This window comes from Mytilus californianus, unplaced genomic scaffold (genome assembly GCF_021869535.1).
Source record: "Mytilus californianus isolate M0D057914Y unplaced genomic scaffold, xbMytCali1.0.p SCAF_8, whole genome shotgun sequence".
Taxonomy (NCBI): domain Eukaryota; kingdom Metazoa; phylum Mollusca; class Bivalvia; order Mytilida; family Mytilidae; genus Mytilus; species Mytilus californianus.
In genome coordinates this window covers 44,713,654-44,737,519 of record NW_026262734.1, presented here as the reverse complement: position 1 = coordinate 44,737,519, position 23,866 = coordinate 44,713,654, and the positions used below count along the sequence as shown (strand labels likewise).

General features: G+C 30.9%; 1 protein-coding gene across 34 annotated transcripts in view; it reads right to left on the bottom strand.

Annotated features, from left to right (window-relative positions):
- The window catches only part of LOC127712112 (uncharacterized), a 468,529-nt gene that overhangs the window by 293,488 nt on the left and 151,175 nt on the right, over window positions 1-23,866 (bottom strand). For 12 of the 34 annotated variants that reach the window (XM_052218343.1, XM_052218345.1, XM_052218347.1 and 9 more), the window contains 9 exons: window positions 23,285-23,447; window positions 22,690-22,973; window positions 20,826-20,907; window positions 17,523-17,556; window positions 12,366-12,431; window positions 10,147-10,203; window positions 9,249-9,335; window positions 7,932-8,033; window positions 469-3,192 (listed from right to left, as the gene is read on the bottom strand). The exons of 4 other annotated variants lie outside the window; for them this stretch is intronic. In XM_052218343.1, coding sequence (XP_052074303.1) covers window positions 7,971-8,033; window positions 9,249-9,335; window positions 10,147-10,203; window positions 12,366-12,431; window positions 17,523-17,556; window positions 20,826-20,907; window positions 22,690-22,973; window positions 23,285-23,447 — 836 coding nt within the window. In that variant the 3' untranslated portion in view covers window positions 469-3,192; window positions 7,932-7,970. Of the gene's footprint in view, window positions 1-468; window positions 3,193-7,931; window positions 8,034-9,248; window positions 9,336-10,146; window positions 10,204-12,365; window positions 12,432-17,522; window positions 17,557-20,825; window positions 20,908-22,689; window positions 22,974-23,284; window positions 23,448-23,866 lie in introns of those variants that run through there. 18 more of the 34 variants (XR_007986947.1, XM_052218366.1, XR_007986949.1 and 15 more) reach the window with 15 other exon arrangements.

The following is a 23,866-nucleotide window of genomic DNA, read 5'->3' as shown; positions in this document are numbered from 1 at the left end:
TTTGTTCATTTTCACTTTTTGGCGGCCATTTTGAAATTTACCGCCATTTTGAAATTTTTTTTTAAATCTAATATAACGTCATGACTTACTAGAAACATTGGATTACATTTTATATGTTTTGATAAGATTTGGTTTGAATATTATTTGCTTTTAATTAGACATGGTAGTGAAATTTAGACTGATTAGTAGACATCTTGAAAATTGCCGCCATATTGGATTTTTCAGAGTGGGTCCATAGCTTAGATTGACTATCAAATATATCAACTATTGTGCAAAGTTTCCTGCTTTTATCATGAAACCCACAATTTTCTAAAAATATGCACGAATCAGCTGGACTGGAGTATTTGTATTGTTTAAGGTCACATTAATTATGTTAATTAACGTCCGCTAATTCATCGAACCATTGTTTCTATTATATTTACTTCTATATATTTGTCTATTTTAATGTTATTATAACACTTGTATCTAACATAAGTACTATCTTTATTTATACGTACTACAGAACAATATTAACAAATAATTGCAAATCAAGAATTGAATGGATAATTGTCGTGCTGAAAACATAATCTACATTTAGATTGACATCATTTCAACAGATGACCGAAATATACTCCCATACAAATTGTATATTTATAAAAGATTTTAATCAAATCTAATTGAGATTGTAGATTAAATTAACTCATGCAGTCCTTTTGGGTAATTTTCTTTAAACAATAAGGCGGTGTCAATTATTATTAAATCTTTACAATCTGTGTTTGTGTGCAAGGTTTTGCAACCTTATGTAAACAATTTAAATGTCTTTAAATTTAAAAGTCACTCTTAAAATATAGCTAAAAGACATGGTGAAATTAACTTTCTAGTTTCGAATTGTTGTTTCTGTATAAACAAGTTACAAAAAATTACCTAAAAAATGTTTTATATACTCATATATTTTTTTAAGGTAAATAAGTGTAGGAGTTTATCATTGTAAATATGCTAATATAAAGACTTTATGAATGCACTAATTATTGTACAAAATTATTGTTTGTTTTATTCAGTCATTTAGGTTCAAATATCCTATAAACAATTGCCCAAACCACATATATTTTAGCAGTGTGTTCTAGTATGAAACGATTAAAAAACACGTTATAAATTCATGCGTCCGAAGCACTTTTCTGGATTTACCTTCATCAGGAACGCTCAAAGTCAAATAATTGAAAGCCAAGGATGCTGACGAACCTAAACAGTTGAAGAGCTATATTACCAAAAAGACATAAAAAAGCCAAATCCATCTAAGGTAAAAATTTTCCTGAGGGAGATGAAACCTTACTTTTAATATTTTTTAATATTTTCAAAATTTATGAACGGACAGGTTTGGTTATAAATCATGTCAGTACCAAAGTACTGACTACTGAGCTGACGATACCTTCGGGGAATGATAGTCCACCAGCAGAGGTATCGACCCAGAGCTGTAAAAAATGAAAACAACAATTTATAAGTTTCATACATTAACATTCTTTAAATATATTATCATTTCACTTTTTTATGCAGCACTAGGGGCGTCAGGTTGACACTTGGTGCAATATGTCATTTTTATGTTTAATCGTTAATGTTATTATGTTTTGTTTAATTTTCTATTGAGTTTTTCGGAAATTATAATCTTAACAGAATCTTGACCGTTTGTAACCACAGATTTTATGAAATGTTTAAAGAAATTCTTGAAAAATTAATAGCATCAACAGTTTATTAATGCATGAAATATACAACATTCACAAGGCATCTATTGGTAATGACAAACAAAATCAACATGAAAAACATCTCTGGAAAAACGATCCTCTTCATCTTTCTAAACTTACTATACATTTCATAGTTTTGAACATATACAATTAATACATTCATGTAAACTTACATGTTATTACAAATCTTAAACAAGCTAATGAAAAACAACAAATAATCCAAAGTTATTTCATCTATAGATATTAAGTAAAATAACTATCAAAACAAATTAAATTATGTGTATAAATTAGGGATGTCAACTCGGTTAACACTTACTAAACAAGTACTCGTTGGTTTTATCTACTGCTACTCGAGTATTCGCTCATGGAATATATAAACAACACAGAAACACAAAAATATGTACTTAATATTCTGTGGTTTGTTGTTCAAAGAACAAAAAACCAGCAACGTAAGTAACTTGGACAAAGAATAACACACCATAATCATTAGCTAATTACCTACAAGTACTAATTAAGTAAAAAATAATAATCTAATCAATTTAATTCAACACCTTTTTTAAAAATTATAATAAGGAAAAACCATATAAAAAAGTATTTGTTAATCGCTAAGAAAACACATTCAATGTTTACAAAGGCGTAAGGAAAAGAAGTTTAACTATTCACCGAGGGTCACCATAGGATTCAACGAATTTATTTTAGTTGGAAATTTTTTCTTGTCAACTATTAACTGGGGACAGTCGATTTTGCAACTTTGTAATTTATAGTCTTGCAGACGAAAATATTTGCTACGACGGTACCGATGTGGCGGAATGTCTACGAAATGTAGAGTTTAAAGTGTTAGCCTATGTATTATATAGCCCACGTATTTTCTGAGGCATTAGAAACAAAATGTATTTTATTTATTAGTATGATTAATCAGTGATTCCTTTTTAATTTTCAGAAAGAGGTTCTCAAGAAGATCAATTTCATATAAAGATCACAGCAACATTCTAACAGGAAACCGATTAGTCGAGTATCGTTTTGGTATTCGATACTTGGAACTACCGACCGATACTCGAATACTCGAGTACTCGTTGACATCCCTATAATAAAAATACATTGAATAATTAGGCACTTGATATCACAGTATTTAAAACAAAACAATCACAAAACTTAAAAAAAAAACGAGGAAAATTAACAACCCACCTACACTACAGCACCCCGCCAAAACAAACAAACAAACAAATCAAAGCATCAAATATCCCCCTCTCCCATAAAAAAAAATTTAATAAAATTGAAAAATGAATAGTTTATTGTACAAAAATCATTTAAATGTTATACACATGATTTAAAATACTTTCAAAATAGGAATACAAATACATATCTATATACATAATATACATATAAATTGATCATGTAAAATATATCTTGAAATAATGTCTGAACTACTTTTCTTTTCTTTTCTTCTTTGTAATCATCTATTCTACAGCTGCATATTCTACAGAAAAATATGCATTTGCAATATCCATCATTATCATAATTATTATAATATTATTATATTGTATAACTTTTAGACATCTTTTTTCATTTTTATAGAAAGTAAACTTTGTTGATTGGTACTTTAAAGATCACACTGTTCCAATCACTTTTAAACAATAGTGCATGGCTTGACAAATATGATATTGTTTTCGAAGACAAAGCCCGACACAATAAAATCTTTGTGTTTTAATTAGTAACATTTCAACAAGTTGTATGATAATAGAAATATAGATTGACACTTTATCATGTTTATATACCATAACCGTATTTATAAAGAGGGAATCATGGGTAATCGAAGTACGTTTTTCATATCTTTTTTGGAATTCAATCAAAAAGAAATAATTAAATTTTTCTGAAAAAATAAGGAGATGAGGTATAATTGCCAATGAGACAACTATCCAACAATGAGCAATGATGTAAGCAATTATAGGCAACTGTTCGGCCTTCAACAATGAGAAACATCCTTACCGTATAGTCGATTATAAAATGCACCGACATCAAAAATATGAAACTATTCAATCGAGAAAACTAACGCTATATTTACGTTGAAATCATGTGACTATCAAATACTCCACGAGATCTTATTAAGAATACTTTACATTTAATTCATCAGAATTTTTAAACTGAAATAATTAAAGTTTCTCCACATTTCTAACAGAACTAGCGCTTGGTTAATAGACTTAATAGTTAATATAATATTTACAGGTTGCATTTACGATCATGTGTATATTTGCAAGTAAATTGACAACTTATAAAACAGAAAGAATGTACCAATTTAGCAATCAATAATAAAAACTAACAACTGACCATTCAATGAACAAAAACAAAAAACGACTAAACACACACAAATAAAAAAAAAAAATTATATGCATAAAATTAAAGTTTCAATAAAACAAATCCCTTTATCACCGGGTACGAACTCAGACCTTCAATAAGGATGGGCATTTCCTGCCCAACCCGCGGAACTTTCGTTTTGATCTTGGAAATTACAAAATAGGTGATGAATCACATTCGGTGATGTCACTTAAAAAACAAAGAAGACGGGATATTTTGGCAACGACAAAAGGAGCATATTCGTAACAATCTATGACACAGATATTCTCAAATGATCAACAAAATCAAAATGACCTAAACATTCCAAAGGCATGAATTCTTCTTCAACATTTGAACAACTAGTTCAATAGCTTCCTGTTCTTATCGACAACTGTCTTTTGTTGAAGACTGTATCTTATCCTATTGTTATTTTTAATCATTTTTAATTGGTTTACATCACTTTCTTTTTATTGATATTATAAACTAAAATCTTGAATGAAGAAAACCATTGTGGGAGACGCACACTCTGCAATGTCATATTAACTAGGAGATAAATACTACTTAAAGGGCCAGCTGCCACCCGTTTCCGGGTGCGTGATTTTTTCGCTGTGTGGAACACTCCTTGGTGGCCTTGGGCTGTGTACTGCTCTTTGGTCGGTTTGTTGTCTTTTTGACATATTCCCCGTTTTCATTCTAAAATGGTATCCTTATGTTAATGATGATAGAATGTTGCTACCAGGAGATGAAAAGGGCACCAATGGAAACATGTAGTATCACTTTAGTGGAAAAGTTAAGTTGTCAATTAATCGCTATTGTCAATTTATAGACGGAAACAAAAATATAAAGAAGATATAGATGTATCTGGGATATGCAGTGTTTCAAGTTGAATAAGATAGATGCGATCAAGTTAGTTAAAACGTTTTAAGTTTTCAGCGAGAACACTTAACCTATATAAAGGAAGGTGAATGTAAAGGGAAATGCCATTTTCTTTTCATTCTTTAAGAAATTAAACCAGTATTTATTCATGGTAGAGCCGAAGTCCTCTCTTTAAACAAATTATAGACACCTTAATATTTTGTTACTTGGTTAACGATTACGGAATATATGTCTCATTTAAAACATCATCAAATGTAATGTTTCAAAGACTTGCATTTTCTGATCATGAGCAATACAACGGGTGCGGTTTTGTGGTGCATTTACACCTTTCCAAGAATCTAGTTTTACAACCGATTTTGTAGAGGTTTGTATTACTCGTTCTTTGTTTTCTTTTTTCCTTTCTAACCTGTGAGTATGTTTTTATCTAACTTACTATTTTTCATAACCCTTAATTTTTTCCGTTATTTTTTCACCCATTATTTTATTAAGATAGTTTGTGTTGCCAGTGCTTTTTTTATGTGTTGTTGATTTATTAGTATTCATTTTGAAGTTTTGAGTTTCAATATATTTACCGTTCCTGTATTTATGTAACGATCTCCATCTATTCTTTGTCTTGAAAGATTATATATATCTAAATATGTAACATTTTGTCACCAATAAGGACAGGATTTTGTTTTTACACGTACCGATGATTTATTAAAAGAGTCAAACAAGACCAATCAGTTACTATATGATAACACTGCTGACTGATTTAACAGATGTATCACGACGAATGTTACTAGTTTTGACTTTTCCGCAACATTTGATTTCCTTTCTGTTAGTGATGTATTTCGTGTCGCTAAACCTCCTTTTTCTGAGTGAGGCTTTATAAACTTTTGTTCGTCGTTTTTTTGTCTGTTGATCGAAGTGTTGTTTGTCCTTCTTTGACACGTGGTTATTGATTCTCATTGGTAAAATACTGTACATCAAATCATTGATTCTGGATTGTGTCTTAGATATCACCAAATGAAAAGATTATTATGTTTGTAATTGTATGTGTGAGTGTTTTGCTCCCTTTTAAACAGTTTTAATATTCGAAAACAATATAACCTGAACTCGTGTAATATCGATTGAGAATGACTAACAATCATACTTTTGATTTTTTATTTTTATTTGGCCATAATACCATTTTAAGATTTTAGAAAACGATTGTGTGTTAAAGAATCAATTACATATATATCAGATAGTCACGATAGTGTATAAAATCAACGAATGCATTAATGGCAAAAATACTTATTTTCAGATGAAACACTCAAAAGTTCAAATCTCCCTCTAATGTATATAGTTTGGTCATTTAGATTCAGCTTGATCATTATCATTTCCCTAAGTGATAAATCAGATGTAAGTGTTTATATATCTCAACTTGTTCTATTCGTTGTTCATGTAACAACGTATTTGATTTTAACGAAAGAAATTTCTGTTATACTGAAAAAGTATTACACCAGGGTGTTTGAAATCACAAACTAGTCAAAACATTGACTTAATATTTCATCGGTGCAAGGATATCAATCGTAATTATAAATCAACATGCAGACATCTTATGCGTTCAGGTATTTCACATACAATCTTTTATAGTAATACTCTATATTAAGCACAAACAGGTCGTCATTCACCTCAAAAGCTAACCAACCCTTTAAACAGATTTATTCAGAAGGGATATAGTTACGATACTGTTGTCAGGTCGTTAAAGATGGCATTTTTTGGAATTATTATTAATTCACTCATAGGGTCTTTGCAACGGAAATAAACACATTTATTCTAAAACCAGTTGTTTGCATGATACGGATTATGTCCTTCTCATATATTTTATGATGGTATGATACTAAACACCTAACGGGAGGGATTTTGCTTGATTTTCATATGATGAAGACATGATCTTTCAATCAGTTTAATTGAAGTCTGGAGCTGGCCTGTCAGTTACTGTTAGGTAACGGCTAGTATTTCTTTGTTACTTTATGTATCATTGTCATTTTGCAAAGTTTCTTCTGTTACCTGTTCTGACATCGGAATTTGATATCTTTAAAGCCGGGTTTTACTGTGCGTATTCCCGTGTGTTTGTTTATTCTACATTGGCTAGAGGTGAGGGCTGAGATATCACAAAACATGTTTAACCCCGCCGCATTTTTGCGCCTGCCCTAAGTAAGGAGCCTCTGGCCTTTGTTAGTCTTGTTTTTTTTTTAAATTTTAGTTCATTTATATGTTTTGGAGTTTAGTGTGACGTCCATTGTCACTGAACTAGTACACATTTATGTTAAGGGGATAGCTGAAGCCAGCCTCCGGGTGCGAGATTTTCTGGCTGTGTTGAAGACCCATTCATGGCTTTGGGCTGTTCTTTGGTCGGGTTATTGTCTCTTTGACACACTCCCCATTTCAATTCTTTTTATTCACGATTATATTTAGGTAAATGAAATGTCTTTTTTAATAATAACATGTATTTGAATGCTAACATTTACAAATACTTTATGATATTCAAATGAAAATCAAAACCTTTATCCCGTAAATCCTTAAAAGTACTTAAAATGTTGATTCAATGTTGCCTTTTGATTTGAGAACACATTATTGTTAAACCATAATCTGGTTTACCATGCTATTTTTATTCAATAAGAATGATAAAAGCTGTCGTTAGATGGTTATATCAAATATATAATGCAAAACCTCTAACTGATTTTAACTTAGAAAATGCATTTATAAAGTTTGTATCTCAAATTCCAAGTTTTATAAATCAATTATGAAAAAAAATCGAAAGCAACCATTTAAAGCATTTCTAAAATAAATAATAATAAAATTATTAACTTAAAGCTGTTATGACATTATCGGCAAAACATTATCTGTAATATAAACAACCTTAGATCTATTGGCTTCCTAATCTATATAAAATATATCTTTTGACGTACGATGTTTTTTATCAACGGCTGAATCTAGGGATGTAAAACGATGTATAATGTATAGTGGATTGTAAATGTTACATACGCGCGGTTCATTATCATAAAGGATAACAATATCTCACTTTTACAATTGAGTTGATGCAGGATGGCCTTCTTGTTCCGTGTTGCTCTTGAACTCTGCCTTTATCTGTAGCAATAAATTGATGCCTTTCATTTAATATTATTCTAGAAAAAAGTATTTTTTACTATTAAGATTATATTAAAGAATAGTTTCTGTTAAAGAATGTGATTGACTAGCGTCATTTGAATAAGTAGCATGTTTAATGTGTACTATTCAAAAAAGAATATCATTGAGTGTATTGAAAGTTTTGAAAATTTTAATTGTCAATTTTACGAAAAAATCAATTTCTTCATGGTGGTAACTTTACAACAGTTTCAATATTGTTTATGAAAATTAAGTAATTTTTTTACATTTGAAAACTTTCGTAAAAGACCGGTTGTTCTGACCCGTGGGTGTTTGTAGACTAAACATAGTACACTGAGTCAATCATTTTAACATGATCAAGGAAATGTTTATTTTTTTCGTAAGTGAATATCATAACTTTTTAGTCATCTTAGTGCAGAGATGACATTGCTTATGTTAGTGTGATATCAGACAATTGTCCAAATTGAACGCAAGTGACACATACAGTTACATTAGTCAAATTATATATGAGGAACAAATTCACAAAAATATATGTATCTACCATCTACGTGGTAATTTACCCTTGTAAAGAGAATATATTATAGTCAAACTGAGGCTATATGTCAATGTTATTTATGCTGCTATTCTTAAATTCAAAAAATTTGAAAATTGAATAAAACCGTGTGTAAAATATATAATGACATTTATCATAGGATGTCTCAATCTGTGCCCCTTTTACTTTTAAGTCAGATGATATACTAGAAGATGATATTGGGGAAGAAAAGTTCACATGTGCATCTTTAGCAACGTCAAAAACAAGAAACAAAAATACCAAACTGCAAGGCAAATTCAAAAATGGGAGTCTAAGAACTAACAAACTAAAACATTTTCAACCAACAGAATGAGAGGAAAACAAATGTCATATTCCTGGCTTGGTAAAGGATTTTCCAGATTTTGTGGCCAACAATTATAGTTCAAAATAGTTGTCATTCTTAACGACTGCGTAATGTATACACACATCTACCAAACAAAGGTTACCGAACAAGACAAATGTTGCTGTAAAGGAAAAACAAACAGTTAGAAATAAGAACACAACATATGAAACTAAACTACGTCATAGAAAGAAATGTAAAACAATAGTCCAGCTACATAAATAACAAATAGTTATCTAGTGTTACCCTTTGTATGCGTGTTTGCTCATACGAAAAAATTACAAACCATAGATTTTATCTCTTTCATATTTTTGTGGTTTATCTTCATATTTTCACGGTTTATCTGCATATTTTCTTTAATCATCTTCAACATCTTTTACATAAAATGTAATAACATTTGTATTATACATATGCAAGAAAATACCTCCAATAAAATTACTTTGGTTTTCTTTTTTATAAAATTTGGTGTTGAGTTTTTGTATAATTTTTTTAACATAAAATCACATGGTACTTGAAATGCTAGGTATTGCCATATGACGGACCGATGCATTATCTTTTAGTGATCTAAAATATTGTTCGATGTAAGAAAATCTGTAGCGTTTTTAACTGAAATCTCTGGACTGTGTGTGTTAAAGGTGTTACGAGTGCGGCCACCGACTCATCAGTCCATCGATTGGACGGTCGCATATTTAACACGGTATGTAAAATGTCCGGTTGTAATTTTGTTTTTTATAGTGTATCTGTTAAATTTTGAGGAAAGAACACCGGGTTTTTTTGGAGTAAAATTGCATACGAACAAATTGAATGACTCTCATATCTCAAGCATGTTCCATTTCGTCTATTGGATTTATTCTAGACGGACAGTTCTCGACAAAATATGGACATATATCAAATAATTCAATCTCTAAACGACCGAAACCATCATATCCAAGTATTTCTGTAAATGTAAGAATATCAAGCAAAAAGCTATAACATCTTCAATAGAAAGTTAAACAAAATTAAGTATCGTAACAATTTTTATAACTAAATGAAACAAACGTAGAATAAAACCCAATAGCACGTAAGAGAACTGAAAATAAAATAGTCATTTTATAATAAGATTCCAAATCAAGCCACACATTACAATTTCGTCTTTACTAAAAGACCGAACAACTATTGAATATCTAATGAAATCTAACTGTTACCTCGTCATTTCTTTTATGCTGGTCTTTAAATTTTCTGTCTATTTGATTTTGAAGTTTCTACGTGAGAGACATAAAAAGTAGTATAATTTCTTGTTACAGCGATACTAAACTATTTATTGTATTTATTATTTTCTTAAATATATTTAAGTTAAGAAATACTTCATGGAAGCCATAGATTTGTTGGACATTTACACATGGCTTGGGCCGTGATATTCGAATTTTATCCTGAGCGTTAGCGAGGGATAAAATTAACAAATATCACGGCCCAGGCCATGTGTAAATGTCCAACAAATCTATGGCTTCCATGAATTATTTCGATTCTAATAGGACAAATACGGTAATTTTAAAAACTGATGCGATGTTAAGATTACCGTGGGTATAGCTGTTCTAATTTACCCCCTGTAAGACAAAAGCTAAACATTTCAAATAAATCTAAGTCTTTCTGGAATTATTTCTTAAATAACCAGTAGAAAAAATATGTTCAATCCTTATAATTCTTAACCCAGACATTTTTTGTTCGTTGGGTAATATTTACTGTCAAATCCACAGCTGACATGTCGTAACTAAGAAGTGTGCCGCCATGTTGACTTGCTGAAATCTACAAATGTTTAAATAATTCAATAGAATAGAAAATGAGACAAGACCTACCTCAAACTATATTAATGCGATATTATCCGAAATTAGGGCGTATACGTAAAGGAAAACCTTCAACTTGAGAGTTTTCATTCGTATGACGTCATGTTATGACATGAGGTTAACTTCGGCGCCAAGATCATTCACGAAATTTCGCGGAATTTTATTTTATTTTGATTTTATACATTTAGAAAGCTTTTGTGCATTAATTCTTTTTATTATGCATTAGAATAGGAATAACGGTCCTGTAGTTTCTTTTTCAATTACAATTTGAACACAACGAAATCGACATAGTGTTTGCACATAGGTTGCGATACATGTGGATTTACGTGGGAGGTAAATAGTAACAGCCATCAATATGTAATCTCTGAATCTGCGCTAAGTATAGATATATCGAGAATTTTATCACGCTGTTGTTTACAAAGTGAAAGAAGCGCGTCATATTAGAATAAAGTATCACAATATGCCATGTGATAAGACATCCTGATGTTATTTCTGTATATTAGTATTTCTAATGAATAAATGTATGGGGAATCGAAGCTCTGATACAAGAGAGTCAAAATATACCAACAGATCATTCAAAACTCATAAGTTGAAGATACTTGACAATGCCATGGCAAATTATGAAAATGGATGAAACGACGAACAAGGCTACACAGTACTATATATGAAATTAAACACTGATCAACAACAGCCATACAATAAAAACGGACTGAAACCAGGTTCTTCGATAGGGTAAGCAGTTTCTGCTACATGTGTTGCATACATGGTGATGCTTATGCAAGTACACACCCGATGATAAGTCACATTCGAGGAAAAGAATAAAGGGGGACGATATTGTGGAATATACCCGAAGTCATCTGTAAATGTGAGAAAGATATTGCATGATGGTCAACCAACTAGTGATGGCGTCCGTCAAACTTTGAAGGGATGATTTTGACTTTTACAACTTGGAACCCTTGGTTCAATGGCTTCCATATTAGAAGATATCATATATCAAAGAAAAAGTGATAGTTCAATAAACCTTTTCATTGTAATTCAAACTTATTGTGAGTAAATTTTACCATAACTTCGCAGTTTTAAGGGACCATAATTGTCACGAGAACTGACAACATGACACTTACACTTGTGTTGCTTCTTTTTAGTTTCTATTTATTGATGTTTTATGATAATTGTCGCCAAAATTGACATTAAATTATTATTTTATGTCATTTTTTAAGTCTTCAACTGTTTCAGTCCTTTCACATATTCAAATGTTCGGCTTTGATTGTTCCTGATGAAGATAAATTCTTAAAAATGCTCCAAACGTGTGAAATTCATTAAATGTTGTTTCAATTTTTCAATTGCAAAAAAAAACTTAAATTTACATTATAATATACATTATAACAAATAATTTATGAGCTTAAATTAATTACCTTAGATATTAAGAAGTCATAACTAAATGAAATGACAAGTAATGAAATATATATACATCCTTATCAATTTATATTAAGATTAAACATTAAGCCATGCATAATAATTTCTTTTATACTAAATAAATAACAATTTTTGAATATTTTACATGTCTAATGCATTCTTATTGTTACCTCGTCACTTCTTTTATACTGGTCTTTAAACTCTCTGTTCATAACGTCTATCTGATTCTGAAGTTTCTACGTGGGGGACATAAAAAAGTATTACAATGTTTGTTACATCAATAGTAAACTATCTATTGTATTAATTAGTGTGAACATCTACCCCAGGTGGTACAACTAAACAAAATAGGGTTCCTCGATATGTTAATTTGCAGCTTAAGGCGAAGTGTACGTAATTACCTACTCCACATGATTTGTTTAAATTTCACATATGCATTCTGCTGGTAGAATACAACAGAAAATAAAATATAAAAAGGAGATAACCGTTTCCGTTTTTGAGTTGCGAGCTGTTGAAATTAACAACCTGATATGCGAAAAAAACATAGACTACATTGGGAAAATCATAAAATTTGGCAAGAATGTTTACATGATCAAGATATTCTATTTTGTTAGTCCAATTGATTTAAAAAAAAATTGAAACATAATTTGATATGAACGACGAATCAATTGATGCAAAGAGAGTCCTTAGCAACCGTGCTAGTTTTTAAGCTATATCCTCTTGAAGTTTCATCTTTAGCAAAAAAAATTAAAAATTTCGGCGCCGTTAATGATGTCTTGATTGAGGGCTCCAAAAGTCAATATCAATCATCATAATACTTTCATCTTTACTAAATTAAACAGTTGTCCGTATTTTGTTTTTGTCATGCTTGTTTCGTACTGAGTTTTACAGTTCATATATTCAGAGTTATTGATCGAGTTTGATTTTGTCCCGTTGACAGAAAGTCTCGAGCGCTTGCCTTTTTCCTTAGCTTCATGGCAAATCCCGATGCAATGTTTGTTGGATGATCGGAGTTGCATGCATGTTTGGACTCGTGATAATCTACACGAAGTCATTTCTCGGTGATGTGTCTATTTTGTCTTTCCTAGAGTAAGGGAGATAATTTGAGTAACTAACGACGCCAATGTTTTAACCCAAATTCCATTAGAGGCGAACAATTACGTAAACTTCACCTTTACCAGTATGTTGAAAAATCATTTTCGTAAATATATTTAAATAACGTTTTGCAATATTCCTTGTAATAAGACATCTTGATATAATTTCTGTATATAACTATTGTTAATGCATACATATAAAATGAAACGAAGTTCTGATAACAAAGAGTGAACACAAACCAAGAGGTCATTCAAACCTCATAATTTATACATGGATATCATGAAGATACTTCACAATAGCAAGGCAAACAACGATACACAATGAGAATACAAACAAGTCCACAAACACTACATAGGACATTAAGGACTGGGCAACACGAACCCAACAAAAAACAATGACTAAAATTAGTTACTTCGGAAAGGTTAGCAGTTCCTGCTACATATATGGCACCCATCGTGTCCTCATGCAAGTACAAACTTAGTGATAATTCTCCTTCTATGATGTCACAATTGACGAAACAGGAAAGGAGGACGATATGGTGGAATATACACGTGATCATCTGTGAGACAGATATTTCATAACGGTCAACCAACTCGTGACGGCGTCCGTAAAATGTTGAAGGACTGACTTTACCACTTGGAAACATTGGTTCAATTACTTCCTTGTAAGAAATGTCATATATCAAGGAAACACATGCTAAGGTAACTTATATCAAGATATATAATTCACATGCAAACAAATGAATACTAAATAATAATAAATAAACCAATAAAAGGTGAAATTTTAAAGCATTTTTAAGAACTTTTTTAATATACAAATTAGAAAACTTTTCTTTTATGTCCAAGTAACTGCATTATGCTTTGAACGACTAGAAGGAAATTTAATATTTTGTAATATGCACTGTGATTTCCTTTTTCGGGAACAATGAAAGAAACAATAAAAAGATACGTAATTTTATAGTTACTGTATCAAATAATATACATGTTGCTGCTACATTAATTGACCTTTCAGTCTATATTGTCCTTATATTATTTCTTCATTTTGAGAATTCAAGCAATGCACAACATTTCAAGCAATACATAGACTTTCTGAATAGATACAATCATAGTAGCATACAGACGACAGTTCCTGTTTAGGTTTCAAACTAACAATTCAACCAATCAGCATCAGGAAAATTTTAAGTAGGCATTATCTGTCTTATTATAGTACGTTTGATGCTGCTTACTAACACACATAGATTTGAATACATATTTATTTACTGAAATGAGTCCTTTTTGGTAATAGACTAATATTTTATCGACTAATTATCATCCATTAGGCAAACCTCATTACAGTATTTGGATTCATCTTATCAGCTGCTATCTCATTAGCATGATTACATTTTGAATTTGAATTTGATCCCGCCATATGATAATTGCCTGTAGGGTTACATATAAACAAAGCTTACCTAGTGAATTTAATCTACATTATTTAAGATAAGTTTCTGCTTCACACAAACAATTGATTGGTTGATAATTGTTTAACATCAAGTGGCAATACCTGAATTTGTTATATACTTAGTAGTAAATACAGGTAAATTGTATGTGTATCGATATCAGTGACGGTAGCTTTATCACATGCTTAATATTTATTACGTCACGTCAATCAACGTGACGAAAACATCTACTTAAGGTATTTATGGAATTGTATATGATATAAAAAAAAAGTAAAATAACAAAAATACCGAATTCCGAGGAAAACTCAAAACGGAAAGTCCTTTATCAAATCGCAAAATCAATAGACCAAACACATCAAACGAATGGAAAAAAACTGTCATATTCCTGACTTTGTACCACTACAAACCAGTAAAAGTCTGAAATGGCCTATATTTATACTCGACTGTACTGATTTTAACTCGACAAATTTGTACTTGACCCTTATATTTTCCATTGAAAATAGTCTAAACTATTACTCGACCAGTATAATACAGTCTTTACCCATTCTCGACCTGTACCCGACCAATAATTGACCAGTTCTTTTTCAGTCTGAACCATACTCGACCACAGGTCGGAACAATACTCGACCAGTCTGAACCATACTTGACCAAATAACCTCTATTGTTTAAAATTTTAACTGTTTAATTTACTTTCTGTTTAACTGACATTACAACAGCTACAGTAAAGTAAAGATATATAAAACAGATTTTTACATCCTAACATAACTATCCGATTTATTAAATCGAGATACTTAAATTATTTAATCTTAAATTTTTGTTAAAAATAGTTTTTCTTTTACCTGAAAACCACACCTGTCCTGAGGGTAATAAAACTTTTTGGCATGAGTTTTTATGAAAACTACATAGGTTTCTTTTAACTGAGATAACAACAGCCAAAAACATCACTGAAATTCTTTAACCTTATTTGTTTATGAGTTAATGTGAGCAAACATGCACAGTTAAATAGAATATCACCAGAAAAAAAATTACTTTAATGAGATTTGATAAATGTACAGGGAATGCAAACTGTCCACTTAAACCAAAAAGAGGTTATTTGTTTGTCTGTATTTGATTTATTTTTACCAAAACAGAGAATCTTTGTATAACATGTATAATTGATAATCCCTGAAAACTTTCAAGGGAATTTGTAAAATAATTCTTAAAATGTACAGTTATTATGTAAAATCACTGGTCAATTTCATGGATTATATATAACCACTTATGAGTTTAGTGATTATACAGAATCACTGAAAAAACAGGGATTCTACATACCCCCTGATTATACAAACTCACTGTAACATATATGTATATATATATATATATATAAATATATACAAGTCTTAATTGAAAACAACGTTTAAACCTATGATTGCGTCGGATAAAAACCGCAATTGCATGAGGGGTCTAAATACAGCACAAACAACATTTTCCAAAAGACCAAAAAAGTGAAAAAGTATATTTTAACAAAACGCATTTGACTAACAGGTCGAACAACAAATGTTCTTAAACCCTGCTGACTGCCATTGGCGATTGCCAAATAAACGGATCACCGATGTAATAAATGGATCTTAATTATAAATTTAATACTAAACAGAAAACAATAAACTTGCGGAAAAGATGGTATACCGCAAACAAAAGTTGCAAAGGTTTTTGTACACCATATCCGGATTTCGACAATTAATGTCTCTTTAGTGATGTAAGGAATCGAAACGGTATTTAGAAAGCCATACAATTTACCTCAATTTAGGATAGACTCTTGAACTTTGAGGAGTCAAAATAGGATGAACGGATCATATAAACCCGAAGTCAAATATAATTCAAGCCCAAACGAAAAAATATAAACAAGTCTTAATTGAAAACAACGTTCAAACCCATGATTGCGTCCGATAAAAATCGCAATTTTTATACGTGTGCATGCAAAACAAATTTCTTGTTAGAGGGGTCTAAATACAGCACAAACAACATTTTCCAAAAGACCAAAAAGTGAAAAAGTATATTTTAACAAAACGCATTTGACTAACAGGTCGAACAACAAATGTTCTTAAACCCTGCTGACTGCCATTGGCGATTGCCAAATAAACGGATCACCGATGTAATAAATGGATCTTAATTATAAATTTGATACTAAACAGAAAACAATAAACTTGCGGAAAAGATGGTATACCGCAAACAAAAGGTGCAAAGGTTTTTGTACACCATATCCGGATTTCGACAATTAATGTCTCTTCAGTGATGTTAGGAATCGAAACGGTATTTGGAAAGTCATACAATTTACCTCAATTTAGGATAGACTCCTGAATTTTGAGGAGTCAAAATAGGATGAACGGATCATATAAACCCGAAGGCAAATATAATACAAGCCCAAACGAAAAAATATAAACAAGTCTAAATTGAGAACAACGTTCAAACCTATGATTGCGTCGGATAAAAACCGCAATATATATATATATATATATATATATATATATATATATATATATATATATATATATATATATAGTCATCATTTGTTTTACTGATCATGCTGATGGGTTTAATTTTTTTTTTCATATTACAATCACTCGTTTTCCGTCTGATGGGATTGGTCAGTGCAACATTGTCTATTTTAATCGATGTCACATTGGGTTTATTTAATGTAATGTTTTATTTAATTTTGATTGTTGCCAAGCTTTGTATGTTCAAGAAAAGATTTTCGCTTAGCAATGCTATGTTACATTAAGTACACAATTATCTCAGTTATGTTCCATTAAATATTAAATACCGTTATTTTATCTTCATCTGTGATCTCAATTTTCCTATTATATTCAAACAAAAAAATAAATCTGTTAGTCGTTCAATTATTCGACTAATTAGGACAAACCATAACGATAATAATAAATTGACTGATTGATAAACCAAATGATAATGGAGATAATAATTATACTGATATTTACATAATATGAAAAATTATTAATCCTCAAAAATGCAATCACATTTAAATTTAATAAACTAAATAATTGAAGTTTATTGAAAGGATTTTTATGATGTACAATATGAATATCATTCAACTGGGATTGCTGATATTCATCTGCATAATTTGTATACTAAATGACACTCAAGATAATATTGTGATGAGAGGGTAAATATTTGCAGCCAAATTGATTCTAAAATCAAATATTGTTCGACTTTCTCTCCTATCAGACTAAAACGTCGAGCCTGTTAACTTTAATAAAACATTGCAGTTGTTCAGCTATAAAACGACATTAAAGTCTGTAGAAAGACAAAAAAGCAAACTTCTGACTATTTGACTCGAATGTGCTTTGACAAAGATATAGAGTACAACGGTCGTCTAAAATGATATTTCAATATTTACAGCATTTATCTTATATTTTTTATGTTGTTTTAACAAAATTTTAGAGAAGACTTAAAAACGTGGTTTGACGTCACTTGATTGACGCCACAGTAACCTTGTGTCATCAAGGCTTTGTTAATTTTCACATTGTCTGAAGGTCTCAAAGTGTTTAGTAATGATATCATAAAATATTGAGGTGAATTTAGAGTGCCAATGAACCCAAAATGTGAGTTCTCCTTTGAAAGTTAAAAAGACTAGCTTCGCCGAAGCCCATACTTTCACAATATAAATCAAATTCTGAAGGAAAAAGGTATGCATATCTATGTTAACTTTTTCCACGTTGATTATTCACCATCCGAAAGATCTGCTTGGTAATAATGAAATATTATTGGTGGCTGTTATATTATTTCGATGTCATTCTATTTGGTACAGAGTTGTTGCGAGTCATTACTCTTCTCTGAGATGGTCCCATTTTAATATCCAATATAGGCAGTTTTAACAAGTTTTCATCATATTCATTAAAACGTTACGTCTTATAGAAATATTTCAATGCGTGAATACTATTCGAAGAAAAAAAATGACATTAATATTTAACATGTTTAAGTACCCGTTAGACAACATTTGAAAAATGTGCGATATTCGAGAATATATGTTTACTTTATGTGGAATGGAACAGAGAAATTCAGGAGGAACTTGACCCGTGATGAATGTGTATCAACCAAGAAGATATAATATCAATTATACTTTCGTAGTAGAATAAAAAAGGGCGCGGATGAATATCATAAGTGCGCAACGTCTTGAAGAAAGGGGATGGACAAGAATAATATTCACTTCACATGTGTATTTCAGTTGATTATAGTGTCTTATGCTGAAGAAAGAAAATACCGCTTTTAATAAATATATTTGAATGTATTCCAGTAGTCGCGACCACAACCTTTATTGCATATGTTTTTCTATCTTTTTATTGATTTTAGTTATACTTAACATTGATATAAACAGTTTCAGATTCTACCACCTTCAAAAACAAATTAAACAAAACATTAACAAAACAAAAAAGTATGATCGTATGTCGGTACGATGTCTTAAACGGAGACATAAAATTTAATTTGTAATGCAACGGAAGTGTGATTCGAACTATTATATAACACTGAAATTGAAAACATACAGGAAAATTCTTTAATTGTTAAAAGTTATGATTTTTGTTAAGTAAATACGACAATATAGTACGTCGCGTAAATACAGGAATGTATTTTGTGATGTCATAAATATATACATTCAATATTTCATGGTAATATACTTTACAAAGCAAAAAATGTCGGCATTCACCTCAAAAGCTAACCAAACCTTTAAACAGACTTATTCGGAAAGGACATAGTTACGATACTGTTGTCAAGTCATTAAGGATTGCATATTTTGGTATTAATATTGATTCACTCATAGGGTCTTTGCATCGGAAATAAACACATTTATTCTAAAACCAGTTATTGGCATGATACGGGTTATGTTCGTCTCATATATTGTATGATAGTATGATACTAAACCCCTTACGGGAGGGATTGTACTTGATTTTCATATGATGAAGACATAATCTTTCAATCAGTTTAATTGAGGTCTGGAGCTGGCATGTCAGTAACTGCTAGTAGTCCTTTGTTAATTTATGTATCATTGTCATTTTGCTTATTTTTCTTTTGCTACCTATTCTGACATTGGACTTCTTTTGAATGAGTTTTACTGTACGTATTGCTATGTGTTTCTTTATTCTACATTAGCTAGCGGTAAAGGGGGAGGGTTGAGATCTCACAAAACATGTTTAACCCCGCCGCATTATTGCGCCTGTCCCAAGCCAAGAGCCTCTGGCCTTTGTTAGTCTTGTATGTTTTTTTAATTTTAGTTCATTTATATGTTTTGGAGTTTAGTGTGACGTCCATTTTCACTGAAATAGTACACATTTTATTTAGGAGCCATCTGAGGACCACCTCAGGATGCGGGGTTTTCTCGCTGCGTTGAAGACCCATTGGTGGCCTTCGGCTGTTGTCTGCTCTTTGGTCGGGTTGTTGTCTCTTTGACATATTCCACATTTCCATTCTCAATTTTATGACATAAAATAACCATTTTACTCAAATTTTTCGTAAAATGTTAGAATAGCAACAGCCTCATCAGAACATTTCAGATTTCCCCTAAACAACATCTTTGTATAAAATCACAATATCTTCTTGCAAAATATCTGTTTGAGTACGGATTTTTCTCATGTCGAAATATTAACTCCATGATTTCAAAATGACGCCTATTGGCAGATTTTACGCGTTTTCTGACATACAGAATGTGTAAAGGCGTAAAGTAAAGATTATAAAAAAATTAGAAAAAAAAAAATAAAAACACTGATCTATGACTTGATTATGTCTTGTAAAAATTAGAAGAACATATTTCTAGAAATGTTATACTTTCTTTCAAATTCCAGGAGTCCGAAAATTGGCCTGCTAACTTAAATCGTAAGACGTAACATATTTGAAAACAAATTTAAATCACACGTCTTTAAGCCAAAGGCTTTAGAAAGGAAATACTGACCCTCTTCAATGATCGCGAAAAACTTCCATAATGAGGAGTGGGAGCCTGCCTTTATATTAGTATAGGCCTACAGTAAAACAGCTTTTAAAAAAGATGCTAGATAACGTAGAATTGTTAATAAACAGTGCTTAATTTTAATGTACAGAAATATTGTATAAAACTTATTACCCTTTTGACCTAACCGCTCCAATTCTCTCCGCTTCTTCTGTTGATTTTAGTTTCAGATCATAGTCTGCGTTGTACAAAAACACTAGGGTAAAAGAAAATGAACTTCTTTACATTACTTGTTTTACGTAATGGTTTTGAGTTTAAGGTTCGACTGTATGTAAGACAAAGGTCTCAGACGTAAACACATATTCATGGCATATTAAAAGAGTATTTTGGGTTTTTTTTTTTTTTTTCACTTCAGTGTTTCTGTTGTTTCGTTGTTTTCCTCTTATATTTGATGTGTTTCCCTCGGTTTTGGTTTGTAACCCGGATTTGTTTTTGTCTCAATCAATTTATGACTTTCGAACAGCGGTACTGCTGTTGCCTTTATTTGGGTATACGTCAATGAGATAACTAATCAAAAATACAAAATGGTAACATACTGACTTGAAAAAATAACGAATGTCTAAATCAAATGACAACCTCTAAAATAACCCGAGTATATAATAGTTATGAGTAAATAAAACATAAATTGTAATAATCCGTACAGACACCAAATTATCTAAATAATAAAACCAACCAGTGGGTCGATGCCACTGCTGGTGGAGTTTTTATTCCCCGAGGATATCATCAGCCCAGTAGTCAGCATTTCTGTGTTGACATGAATTATCCTTGATGTGGTCATAATTATAAATTAACTGTTTACAAAACTTTGAATTTTTAAAATATTAAGGCTGTTCTACTTCAGGAATAGATTACCTTAGCTGTATTTGGTAAAACTTTTGGGAAGTTTGGTCCTCAATGCTCTTTAACTTCGTACTTTATTTGGCCTTTTTAACTTTTTTGTAGATTCGAGCGTCACTGATGAGTATCTACTAATAACTATGACATGAGACAACCATTGATAATGTTACTGAATAGAGACAAACGTATGACTTTGTGGATGGAGTAAACTAGTTTATCAGTAGGTCAAACTTCTTCAATCTTGGTCAGTAGTTGAAAAACGGGCATTGGAGTTTAATTTGAACTAGCTGTCAGTAACTGAGAGTACTCTCAGATCTGTAATTTGTGTGTTTTTTAGGGATGTATAAATATCCTGCTACGTCTGTTTGTGTGTTTGTTCGAAACTATTCTGCTTTGTGTCGATCTGATGAGTTAACTCCTTTTCAACAGATTTTTATAGTATGGTCTTATGTTGTGCTGTAACACTGTCCCAGTTAATGGCGAGATTGAACACTCACAAACATGTTTAACCCTGCCACATTCTTTATGTGACTGTCCAGAGTCAGGAGCCTGTAGTTCAGTGTTTGTCGTTGGTTCATGTCTGTAATATTTGTTTTTCGTTAATTGTTTTATTTTATATTTTAGGTCGTTGGTATTCTCCTGTTTAACCAAAATATCTTACTCCTCGTATTTATCATAATATATTAGATATTTACAACATTACTTAATATAAAAAGAGACAATCTACAGAAATAAATATAATCTATGAACTTGTGAATCAACGGATGCAAATCTTTACATAATTTCAGAAACTTGACTATAATCAATTTAATAAAAACTTAACATGTTTATGTTATATCTAAATAATACTAAAAATAAAACATATTAATTACTCTTTTACAATTGCAAAACAAAACTTAATAGCCAATCTGATTAAGATCTGTCCTCGTTCCATATAGTGTCATCTTTAGTGAACACAATATCAATTTCCATGTCTGACTTTTCTTGAAATTGGAAATGCCATATTTCTTCATATAATTTTTGTACTTTCTGTGTCCATATGGATGGGTATGGACATTAACATTATTTTTTTCTTTTAACAAATTTATACAGTATGAAGATCTATGAACTTAATAATATCTGCACTCATTTACGTGTTTACCTCGTACAAACATTGGATTTTTCTTCAACTTGTCCCTTTCACTCTCGTAATAATATGAACTGTCATGGTGATCGCCATGTTGGATTTTATTCATTCTTCGATCTCTTATTTTGAAGCAACAATACTTGGCACACCACATAATGAAGTGAACAAGACAAAAAGGCAATGCAAGAAGCTGTAAATGTATCGGGAAAATTGTCTCTATGCTATATTCTTCAAGGAAATCAGTCTGAATCTGCGACCAATGGAACTTACATTCATCATTCACTTTTTTATATGTATCACTGAAATTATTCGTTCATTATCAACATCATACTGTATACACATGATTTACGACAAGTTGTTCACAATCATTGCATATTGAAAAAGAGTTATATAGATAATTTGATTTGATATGACTGTCAAGTTAGTTAATATAATAACATGAATAAGTATGTGTAACATTAGTTCAGTGAGTTACATAGTAAAGCATTTAACCGCTGAGAGAATTTGTTTTTTTAAAACAAATATAAAACAAAACTGTCGAAATTATTCTATTAAACGAATATAATACCAAGAGACCCTGTATATCAATATCAACTGTTTTCAATCTTACCTGTAGATTGCTATCAGCAGATTCAATAGTAAAATTACTGCAATCAATCCATAGAGGGCTTTCAGATATGGTGTAATGTTTTTTCCCAATTCCACTGGACACCTTTCCATTGCACCACTATAATGATCAGGGTAAACGGTTTTATTATGAGTACAATCTCTATCTGAAATAAATTAAGATAATTCAGGTAATTATCGCTGGTTCTTGTTTTATCAGGCAGAAAAAGCAAATGGGTCCAGATTTCTTTGAACACGTTGAAGTGATGAAATGCAAAGAGAATTTATCTGGCAAACAGTGTTCTCGAAGCATTCTGTAAAAATACATGTATTTGTCAAAATATATTGAGGTAAATTGCCATGTAATATTTTATTAATTCATAGCATTTCATTGTCTGTAGTTTGTCAAATTGCAAGTATTGACATATAATACACTATTATACGTTTTCCACAAAACTTATTTGAAAACACTCTAGGCGATACAAAATCCCTCTATGAATGTTTCCTATCCTTATCTGCAAAAGAAAAGGGAAAAAGAATCAAGACTAAGTTTAATATATTTTTTAAAACATACCGTAATTGACTT